General features: G+C 32.9%; 1 protein-coding gene across 1 annotated transcript; it reads left to right on the top strand.

Moving 5' to 3' along the window:
• Window positions 1-2,935: 2,935 nt before the first annotated feature.
• LOC131048096 (jasmonate-induced oxygenase 3-like) lies at window positions 2,936-5,409 on the top strand. Its single transcript, XM_057981953.2, has 3 exons — window positions 2,936-3,358; window positions 3,441-3,765; window positions 5,086-5,409. Exons 1-3 carry the CDS (start codon window positions 2,961-2,963, stop codon window positions 5,326-5,328), a joined length of 966 nt encoding a protein of 321 aa, XP_057837936.1. The 5' UTR covers window positions 2,936-2,960; the 3' UTR covers window positions 5,329-5,409.
• The last annotated feature ends 7,130 nt before the right edge of the window (window positions 5,410-12,539 follow it).

The raw sequence follows: 12,539 nt of genomic DNA, 5'->3' as shown, positions 1-12,539 counted from the left end.
ATTTAATGTTTTTCATTTTGTACCACGTGTGTGACTAGCATATATATATATAATAATTTATTTGAAATACATGAAGAGATGTCCTTTTTGAGGTGCCTATTTTTCAATCAATGTCTCACATTAAGGTGTAATAGGTGACTTGAGAAGGATATGTTTGATGAAAACTAAGAGGGGGGGGGTGACTTAGTATACCAAAAATTACTGTACTCAAACACTTTATCAGTCTAACAGTAAACCGGTATAACAATTTAACTAACAAACCAGTTAACACAAATGCAAACCAAACAGCAAGTAAGGCATTCACCCACAAAAGCACAATCACCATAACACAAGAGATTTTGACGTGGAAACCCAAATGGGAAAAACCACGGTGAGATGAAACTCACAAGTAACTATCTGTAGAATAGTAACCAAACCGGTTAAGGTCATACAATGTTCTTTACCAGAACAGATCCTGTTAAGAATCTCAATCTCTGTTAGGAGATAAGTCCGATTAAAGACTACCTTGTGAGAGGATTTTAGATCCACAGATGTGAATCACCTTGTTAGAGGATTTACAAAGGCTTTTTTGGGCCTACCCGGTTAAGGGTTTCTAACTTGTCAAAGATGTGAGTAATCAACAAGTGAATAATCTAGCAAATAGCACAGTCTACTTGGTTAGATCCATGATAGCTTATTGCTAATGCATTTCAGCATTACTTCAGTCTTCAGTAAATCCACACTTTGCTACAGTACACAGACTTGATCTTTTTGTTAAGATTGCACATACAAGAACTCATCAACCACTTCAAGCCCTAATAGCTACACAAACATTAAAACCCTAGACATGATGTCCTTACAAGGAATCTGATTTCATGTCAGTCCAATAGGATTACATTGCAAGTTCCTAGGTTCATTGTATCTAGACACATTTGGTAACACGACACAAAATCACCATCAAAGTGTCGGTGGATGGTAACGCATCACAAAGATATACCAGTTGGTAACTCATCACAGAGTATTACCGGTTTATAAAACTTTACCGATTGCCGGTTGGTAACTCAAAGTAATACTGGTTTAACAGATTACCGGTTGATAGAAATGAAGACTGAGAAAATGATAACTGTCGCTTCTAGTTCCTTTGCTCCGTTCCGCTTGAGATCCTCAAACCGCTTGAGGTCCTCATGCCACTTGAGATCAGTAAACACTTTCTGCAAGACACTGATAGTCTAAAGACTATAACATAAAACCGGTTTGAAACAAATACTGGTTGAGCATAACTCATACATACAAAAAGTGATCTCATAGCAAGTGTGTGTCCATCAATGACAATCACAACATAATCATCAAAAATGCCAACAATGTCTCAACATATTTTATATATAACATTAAATATATATAGAGGAGAGGACCATAGTTGTGCGCACTAACTTTCAATGTGTAGTCATTACATGGAATATGTAAGACCTCCATTTTTTTAGAAATGTAAAGTGGACACTTAACTATCTACAACTATGGTTTGAAGGTGTGACTCATCATGCAACTCATCAAAATAACACATGTAGTGCAAAGTGTCCAAAAAATAACTTTCAAAATATTTGGCCAAAACTTCATCTAAAAACCCTTAATAGTTGAATAAAAATATAACGTTTGTTATTAGTAGAATATAATTTTTTTATGTATTAAAAATATAACTTATATTCAACTTAAATGGACCAAATACTTATTAGTAATCATAAATGTTTGTTATCTCTAACTTTTATATCCAACACAAAAGGACCAATAGTTTAACAAAAGAATACAACACACTATTATACAAAATTCAACTTATTATCCCACAAAAATGGACCAATAGTTGAACACTAAAACCATTTGACAATCCCTCTCATTTCATGGAAAAATACAAGGTGTTTATTGTACTTACCTTTTATATATGTGATAATACAAATTATTAATATGAAATACTCTAATGCATATGCATTGCTACCTCAATTGTTGTACACATAAGAGAATATATTTTCACTATTATAACAATACTTGTTTAAGTGAACATCTTATTTTATAAATGCCACACTTATAGTGAATATCTATGATATTTTATTTGAAACAAAAGATTATTTATTTCACCCTCTTTTATTTTTCATGTATTGAATCAATGGAGATTACAATGAATAGAAACTAAAGGAAAAAGATCATCTAACAATGATTATAAGGCAGCCACTTGTTAGTGAGCTTCAGTATTGGTCCATTTTCATCAATATTTGGTAATTTTTTGATTTACATATAGATAATTTATTTACAATATATAGAATACATATGTTATAAAGATGACTAGATATTATAAGCACAAAATGAATGTTCAACTATTAGACTCTCTATACTATACTAATTTTTATTTTTTATATAATACATAGACCATATTAAACTGATGTAAACGTTAGCTCTGACTTGTTTTAGGGAAACCTATTCATGGAATTATCTAAATTTCTAGAATAATAATAAACAATGGGAGAGAGGTGGACAAAACTGCAATAATGGATTGTGCCTGGGAAAGGTCTAAATTTCTGGAAGCTGCACTTACACTGGTTGAGAAAGTCGTGCACCCACGCATGTGATGATGGCTTCATTGAGAATTATTTTATTAATATTTCACTTTCTTCTTTATGCCATCTTGTTGTTTTATGTTACATTGATTTGTTCTGACTGTCATCATGTTGAAAATTGCATTAGTAATGTCCTCGTTCTTCCTGTTTTTGAGATTTTCTACTAAATGTGGTAATAATATACCGGTTTGTCATAGAGGATGTATTATAATAATATTATTTTCCTTCTTGAATTCTCTAAGGGTGATCAATTGTGGAAGTGGGCATAAGATGATGTTTAACTTTTCCATACAGAATCTTTCCTATATAAACACAAACTGATACTGATTTCAACATTCAACCTTCAATAAAATCTCTCTGCGCATAGATTGAGCAGTCATGGAGGTACTTAATGGAACTGATATTCCAGTTATCGACCTCTCTCTCTTTCCCGGCTCACAAAATGTTGATATAAAACAGCTGGAAAGTGAGGAGTTTAATAAGCTCAGGAAGGCTTGCCAGGAGTTGGGTTTCTTCTTGGTGATTAACCATGGAATTAATCCAACTCTTGTTCAGGCAGTAGAGGGAAGGATTAGAGATATGTTTGCACTGCCTGCTGAAATCAAGAACAGAGCTATTTTCCCTATTTTCAACGCTGGGTATGGTCCATTTGAAGTACATGATGTCACAAAAGACACCACGCCTGAGAACATGGTATTTCCATGGGATCACCTGCTTCCTAACTCAGTTGAAGAAATCTCTGCTAGACTATGGCCACAAGGAAACCCAGCATTCTGGTAATGATGTTGTTTGCAGATTCTTTTATTTTGAAAAACTCACTGCTTGTATTTTTACATCGTCTCTTATTTTTTTGTACAGCGAGGAGTTGAATGCGTACAGAACTCAAGTGAGAGAACTTTCTCATAGAATTCTGAGGCTCCTTGTTTGGAGTCTGGGTGTGGACATTTCAAGCCAGTCTGCATCAGAACTGTTTGAGAAATCGTATGGAAATCTTCGGATGAATTACTATGACAAGAGCACTGAAAAGGAGATGATCTCCAAAGCTCACACAGACATCTCGTGCATCACAATACTGTACCAGGATGATGTTGGAGGTCTCCAGATTCGAACTAAGCAAGACAAATGGATATATACTAAGCCTGTGCCCGGATCTTTTGTTATTAACATCGGTGACGTTTTACAGGTAGATTTTTCGAATGCCTAATCCTTTTCTCTAGATTATGTATTCTCTTAAATCACACACTAAGCTTATACTTCTAGATATAACCAGATTACGTTTTTAGAAATAAGAACTTAAACTAACTGAAAGTAATGATCATTAACTGTTTAAACTTTTTATGTGCGTTCAACCAGCCTATCATTTACATGGGACCTCAGATTCTTTATGAAAAGACAATTGTATTTTCACGTAAATTTAATCATATTTTATGGTTTATTAGGGGAGAGGATTTATTAGTTGAGCACCCTAATTTTGTGTTTCTCAAAATTTCTGTGCTTCTCAAAATTCTTACTAAAATTTTTTAATCACTCCTATTTTTTTACAGCACCTTACTTGGGCAAGTCCCTTGCTTATAAGTAAGGTGTCAGGGTCACACCATTGAATATGATGCCACATCATCATGCTTTTTGTCAAGGTGTTCTAAAAGGCCCTAAAAAAGTGAGACCAATACTTGTGCACTAAGTCAAGTTTTATTGGTGTCTTGATGTGGCATCATATAATCCGTCGCTTTTTATATCTAAGGGATACACTTCATTCATTTGTGGGTAGTCATTATCAACAATAACAACTTTAAAGTCACAACTATTGTTAAAATATTGTCAAAAATATTAGACGTTAAATAGACAAGTGCTATCACAACCATTGGATATTCTCTTCATTTTGATGATAGACTATGTAGAGTGTGATACAAACACTAAATACGTAAAACTCTAATGTAGCTAGATCTCTAGAGTTTCTTCACAACTAATATAAATTATAAAAAAATATTAATTTCTTATTAATATATGAACAATAATACAATATATGTTAAATATAATCAAAGATATATTAGATAATTTTCGTCTACTTTTTGAAAAAGAACACTCATATTAAAATGATATATTTAGCACTAATTTTGTTCACAAGGTTTTATAATAAAATTTGGATAACTACTTATAAATAGTTTTTTTTGTTTATTTTTTTAACAATCCTAATTACATGAAAATGAAAATTAATTTTTTTGGAAGGTTTATAATAATATATAGATTTTTTTCATAACTAGAGAAATCTAGTAGGGAAACCCTATAAACTTCACATTGGCACTAGAATGCTTGAGCCAAACTTTAGGGACAACATATAGATATTTATATATACATAATTTATATCTATTGTTTATAATATTATGCTTGCGCATATAGTATTGTAGATAAAGATTTAAACATTAAAATATGTAATGGTAAATTTCACAAATTAATATGTCATTATAATTTTCAAGTGATATATATAACATATAGTTTATTGCAGATGTGGAGTAATGGGAGGTATCGCAGTGCTCAACATCGTGTGGTGTATGGAAAATCAAACAAAAATAGACTATCAATGGCTTATTTTCATGACTTTTTAGATGAATTTGAAATCCGTTGTCCAAAAGAGATGATTGACAAACATCATCCACAATTGTATAAAGTAGTTGTGAAAGGAGATATTGTGGAATATTTGAAGAAAACAGGTCCAAATTTGTATAATCCACTACACTTCAAAATATAGTATTAGAATAACTAGTATATAAATAGAATAAATCCATCTAATATCATGTTTGGAACTTTATAATATATAAAGTTGTACTTTGTTGAGTATGAGTTATTAATAAAATAGTACTATTATAAATAAATCCAATACATTTTTTCCCTTGTGACTAGTGTCTATGGATAAAGGAGACATCCATTGTTTTGATCATACTTTAAGAAAATGAGAAATATTTTTTTTAATTGAGATCCTATTAATCTTAATAGATCTTTCCTATGGTTAAGCATTATTTCCTCACAAATTAATATTATAATTGAAGACTAATGGAAATGAACAACAATATTATTATTTTCCTTATAAATGGAGAACAAAATAGTTAAAAAAAATATATTGAATTGATTTTGATGAGGTAATAGGAAGATTAGCAATGCCACTCTTCTTAAGAGAAATGGTTCCAAGTTAAATAATTTGATACTTTTAAATGGAACTAAAAAATAATAAAATCATTTCATACCAAATAAATGAATCATGATATCTAGAGAGAATCACCCATGATGTAGGTGTTTATCTTATCATTGAAAAAAAATATTTATTAAATTAATATTTTCATTAGGTTAGCGTATTGAAATAATAGCTACTTAAAATTTAACTCTTTAGTAACAAGACAAATAATCTAAAGTTAGTTAATCATTACACTTTCTTAACATAGTTTGTATTGTTGTAGCTAAAACAATGGTTAGTATTTAAGAATTTATGATAATTTTGCAAAAGCATATTGTAGGGATAAAAACATGTCATGTCAATATATTTAGTGTTAATGTATTAAATAAAGAAATTAATATTATAGTAATAAATTTAGTTAAAGGAGTCAAGACACACTTAAAATTAATTGATGTAGAGTTAAGTAAAGATAAATTAATGAGTATATACAAAAATAAGGATGACACTAGTGATCATATAGTGATGTGGTGTGAATTGGCTAAGATTTTTTGGTAAAAAAGTGGCGAGGAAACTACATTGGCATATTTTGATACTACAAGATCTCCTATCAATATTCAATATGTGGCTAATATTTCATAAATATATGACCTTCAGCTTATGGGTTGCAAAATTATCTTTGACCATATGAGAGTTATAGAAGGAAAGGAATAAAATAATATTCCAAGGGAAATAAATGCTCAATGACGTGTTGGCCATACAATTTAAAAGTTCCATAATAGAGGCAATTAACAATGTAGCCAAAAATTAGAATTTGTCTTCTTTTGTTCATGGCATGGGATAAAGAAAAAGAGAAATATTTGTCTCAAAATTGTTTCCCCCCATTTATGGGGCTCTTTGGGTTCATTTGGTTGAAAATCTTAGACTTAGTGATGGATATGTCCCACCTAGAAATAGGTGGTTCAAATTTCACTTTGATGGAGCATCATGTAATGCCTAAAAAGTAAACCCTTAATGGACACAAAACAACCCATCTTACACCAAACTTGAATAATTTTATAAATATTTTATTTTGAAACAATAATATATTACATTTTTAAAACCACAAGTGACAATATAATTTGACTAAAAGCCATGTCAAGAATGATTAAATTTTAAAATGATAAATTAATAGTTATTTTAGTTAAAAAGCATGATAACCCTCCTTACCCAAATTACTCTTGCATTCCATCATGGCATATTTTCCTTACTCTCAATGCCTGCACCTCTAAGATTTATACATGTCCAAATGCATAACATAAGATCAATTGATAATTAGATACATAATATTCAAGATAAGCCATATTATTACTTTAGCTAGATCAATAAGAAGGTAGTTTACAATAAGATTTGTAAAGAGTGACATAGTACACATATCATTAGGAAGGAATTGTGGATCAAATCAAATGTTATAAGGATAGGACCAAGGAGCCAATTATATGCCTTAGGATCTCATCTCTCATGGCCATGCCTACCTAACGTCCAAATGGTTCATAATTTGACTTTCCAATCTTGAACCATATCACACCAGGTTTGCTATAGTTAGGGTATCAATAAATTTACTACTCAAATGCATCATATGTTATCAATTCTCAATGTTAGAAAAATGTGTTAGTGGGTATGCAACCCTTTTGAGTGTCTGTTTCCATATCAGATTTTCTCGTCCACTGCCATGTACTCAGGTGAAATAGAGATGGAAGCCTAGATAAGGATATACCATGCAACACACTCCCAAGAGGTATTTGATGATTAATTTAAAAATAATATCTTTATGTTTACCTAAAACCTAATTTTGGTTTTTGTGTTCCATTGGCACTAATGCTCAATACCGATGTTTTTCATTAAACTAAAGTATTATCATTTATTTAATCAAAATTCATATTCCAAAAATCAATGAGATAAATCATGATAATTATTCATGTATAACAAAACAATTTCTCAAAGTTATTCAACTAAGCTTTGATAAATGCAAATATGAAATAATTTTGACACATTAGGGTTTCCCATCATTCATTAAAAAAAATCAAATATCCCTTTATTCATAAATATTATAACTCATGTCAATCTATTTCATATAAGGTAGTTTTATCAATAGGGTCAATCATTCGTTTATTATTCTAAAAAACTAACCTATATGTACAAACACATACTTTCTTTTACACTCACTTGATTAATACTCATTTTTAATTATTAGGAACATTCCAATGGTTATTCTAGGTTAGCAAACTTTAATTGTGTATCTAAAAAATAGGATATGTAATTTCTATAGCTAAATAAGAACCTTTGTTATGTCCACAAATTCACAACTTACTAGGTAATATATCAAGTTAAAGACAAAGTGAGTTTCTAGTGATATGTTTTGGAAAGGTGAGAACATCGTTTTCTTAAACATATTTTGTATTCTTTTTGACATTTCATGAATATCCATAAACTATTTTCCAAATCTTATTACTCAAATTCTCCTTTTTTTTGAGATATTGGTTATTGAGCATATTAATTGATGTAATGTAGATTAATTATTATTATAGTCCAAATGACATTAAAAATTCAATAATCATAGTTATATTTCTTTGTCATTATATTGCTCTTGACACTTCATCATTTTATTAGTTATTAGAATGATAGTACAAATAATTTTTAACTATTCACCCCATTAAGAATTGAGTGGTGTCTAAAAGATGACTTAATGAGAATTAATGAAATAATGAAAGAATATTTTAAGTAACTTTTATAAGAAACTTTACATTCATGTACATTTTTTTTTTTTTTGTAGGTCAAGTGCAAGTGCATAAATATTATATTAATAATATTAAGAAACATATACAAAGAGTTTAAGGAGTTTGAAAATATGACAAAAACACAAAGAGCCTAGCTCCATCTATGACTATCTTTAGAAGCATAGTTAGAGGATAAAAAAGCAACCCATACCAAGATGAGGACATAATAGCTCTTACAAACTCTAGACTCACAATAGCACCTAACTAACACATAAATTATCAAGGCAGAGAGCTAGGCTCAATTTGCAACAACTATCCTACTTGAGATCACAAAAATTGAACAAACTATAGAAAATCGGAGAGCTACACTCAAACTACATATACATCTTAACAAAATTGAAGAGAATTGACCGAGAGAGAAAAATTGAAAACCATTAACCGGGAGAGCTTCACCAACAAATATGAGGGGCAGATCCCAGAACCAAAATGGGGATTACAACATGATAGCAAAAGGGTAGGCGGATCACAACATATCATTGAATTGGGGGTTGTTTCCCCCCACACCTTCATCATCCATCAAAGCCCTCCTAGCCTAAGAGCCACCAAAATCAAGACCATCCCCTTTCTAGGCCTGAGATTCCTCTCCTTGAAGACCCATGTCAGAATATTTAGTACCCCTACAATTGCAATCTTTGGAATGAGCTTCCCTATGTGCATGGGAGTTGCCTAGGCTAAGACCAATATCTTGCAAGATATGTGATTCACATGCTATAAATCCAACAAACAGATCTTGCATAGCTCATGAACTTCCCATCATTTTAAATACATGAGAATACACAGCTAATTTATTTTGACCCTATCAATCGAATTTGTGTACTTAGAACTTTGTCTAAAATACACACAAAAGAAAATAAAAAAAATTAATATCAAAATATAATAAGTGGGTTAACTAATAATACCCCATCTCTCTTTTTTGTGTGTTCTTAAGCAAAAATTTAGGAATATTATCTTCCTCTTATTTCTCTCCTTGATAACCAAATATATACACATTTTGATACTACTCACCAACCTAGAACTATTATCTAAAATTTGTTTATCTTCTCCAAGATACTAGTGTAATGTGTTGACACCCAAATAGTGCACAAGACACCTATGTTTTTTTAAAAGCTTTAGTAATTAGTTTCCTACCTAGGTACATATTACCCACTATAATCCTTATCTAATGAGAAAATTATCCCTATGCTAGAATCTAATTTTTCACCTTCCACTATTTCCCTTTTAAAAGTCTATCATTTTGAAAAATAACCTTACTCACATTAGATTATCTCTCTTAGGTACACTTTTCTAACCAAACATCCATTGTTGAACCTTGTAGAGGTTAGATGTTATTAAATTTATATCAACAACTCCATATGCTCACTTCCTTCTTCCTCCAACTTCTTGATGATATTATTTTAATAATATTTTACTCTAACTTGGATAAAATTATAAGTACTTGCACCTTTATCATTTACATTCTATATTAATTTTTTGCATACATTTTACCCATCTTTTATCTAATATTTTATGAACACTAGAGTGTTTCTCCCCATAGACCAAGGATCTATTATAAATTTATTTATTTTAATGGTGTAAAATTGCACTAGCATGCAAAAGTTGGACCCTTAGTCAAGTGTTACTCAAATTATTCTTAAAATTAAATAAAAAATGTAGCATCCTAAATTGTACTCCCTTAAAATTTTGTTTCCATTTGGGCCCTCACCTTGGCATTCTTGCTTTGAGGCTTGAAATGGACCTACTTTTTCTCTTGCTATGCATATTTATCACCATTTTCACTTTGCACATCATCCTACCCCTTGATTTTGGTACCTGATTGGACAGGACTGGTGTAGGAGCACCCTTCCAAACTCTTTCTCTTTCTTTTTCTTGTTGGTGTTATGCTTCTTTAGAAGCCATTGTACATAAAATAATGGCCATGTGCTCATAGGTCCTAGGTAGGGTCCTAGAGGAGATCTTAGGGGTCATAAGTCAAAATTGTGATTTTCTTGAAAATGGAGGGTATGTGTGTCCTGGAGGTGTTTAGGGGTCCTTCATATCATGGTGGTGTCCTTAGGTTGGCCCATTGTGGGTCTAGGAGTCATGAAGAGCAACATTGGGAAAGTTGCTCAAAAGTTGCAAAAGTTTGATGACAACTTTTAAAAGTTGTCAAGCAACTTTTCCACCATGATGTCAAAATCCTTAGGTTGGCATGGACAACCCTAAATGTGGCACACCGATCGAGGTATGGGTAGTATAAGATGTTACAAACCCTAAGTTAAAGGGTTGGATGTCAGAGATTGTACGGCTCAAGCAAACTAAATTGACTGTGACTGTTTTTGGGTTACCAGTCAGTTTGAATGCAGTTACCGAGAAAACTAATGGATTGATTTGCAAGAAAACCTGTGTGTAATGTCTTCTTTGGTGTATATATATTCATTTTGCATGATTAGATTAGCTTTTTGTTTACCGGTTGAGTGTGTTTGTAAATAATTTGTAAGTTGCAGTCTTACTATCCAGTTTTGGACCAGTTTGAGTAAATGAAGTCTTAACTCCATTCCCCATTGTGGAACCACCATGAAACCATGGGGAATGGATGTGAAGACCCTGTACTATAGTCCCAAGCAAGCAAGACCCTTAGAAATGCAAGGAGGCCAAGCAAAGACCCATTCCTAGGCGAGACTGGACAATGCCCGGTTAGGAATGGCAGTTGGTGCAGAGGTCTTGGAGAGCAAGGTTGAATAGTGGAGAGTGCATCTTTTGGAGGAAGTGCAAAGGAGTGAGTGAAGAATCATTGGTATGAAGGACGAGCCTCCACCAATCTAAACAAGGTGGCTAAAACTCAAAACACTCATTGTGACCCAGGCAGACCCTAAAAACCCTCACAAAAACCCTTAAAACCTTTAAAATCCACCAAGGACAATGTACCGACACTTGGGGGCCTCAAACCTAGAAAATACTTGAGTCCTTGCCAAATGAATGGCATTCCTTTTTGGGAGATTGGGTTGTTTTTGCACCATTTGTGAGAGGGAGCCCTAGAAGACCGGTTACGAGGCCTAATTGGTCCTAATCCTTGTAGCCCTTTTTGAAGGCAAAAACCCAAATTTGTGAAATCGGTAAGGGGTTAGAATCTTGAAACCTCTTGGGGGCTCATAAATGGGTGGAAAAACCTTGAAATAGACCTAAAACAACCTTGCTAAGACCTTGGAAGGTGTGGAACAAGATTAGCCCTTATTAGCCATAGTAAGGTGTTTTGAGTCTCATGAGTAGGTGAGACCTTAGGAGCAGTAAAGCAACTCATTGGTGGGTGGATTGGGCATGGTCAGGGGATTCCTCAAGCAAAGGGAAGTCCTAGAGACCATAGGGTGTGTGGTGAACACCAGGTGATCCAAGGAAAGGATCCAAGAGCATAGACTAGGCTAGTCTATCCCAAACCCCATCCCATTAGATTGGTATCAGAGCGAGTGAAAGACTTGTTAGACTGTGTATGTCTCTATATACTGGTGTATCAATAGGGGAGAGAAGAATGGTTACTAATGTAGAGCTAGCTAGAGAGGTGGACGAACAGAAGGAGAAAAATAGACTCCTTGAAGAAGTTGTGAGTGAGATGAGGGATAAACTGCAGGAAGTGGTGGATCAGAGGACACAAGGACCTTGGGATGAAGACACCAAGGGTAAAGGCAAGAAGACTATAGACATAGATGACATTATCCTTGAACCTTATCCCTTATTCAATGAAGAACCATTTGTGAAGGCTATTAAGGCCTTGAACATGAAAGCCTTTGAAGGATTGCCACATTTCAGTGGAAGAATGGACATTGACACTGTTATGGAATGGATTGAGGGCATGGAAAACCACTTTGGGTGTGAAGGAGTGACAGAGGCTCAGAAGGTTAAAGTTGCCAAATCAAGATTAAGGGGAGTAGCTTTGACAAGGTGGAAGTACCTGCAAGAAGAAAGAGTTAGTATGGGGAAGCTACCTATTGCAAATTGGAAAGCTAT

This window comes from Cryptomeria japonica, chromosome 1, assembly GCF_030272615.1.
Source record: "Cryptomeria japonica chromosome 1, Sugi_1.0, whole genome shotgun sequence".
NCBI lineage: Eukaryota > Viridiplantae > Streptophyta > Pinopsida > Cupressales > Cupressaceae > Cryptomeria > Cryptomeria japonica.
Note: the sequence above shows the minus strand (reverse complement) of the source record. Positions and strands in the feature narration are given on the sequence as shown.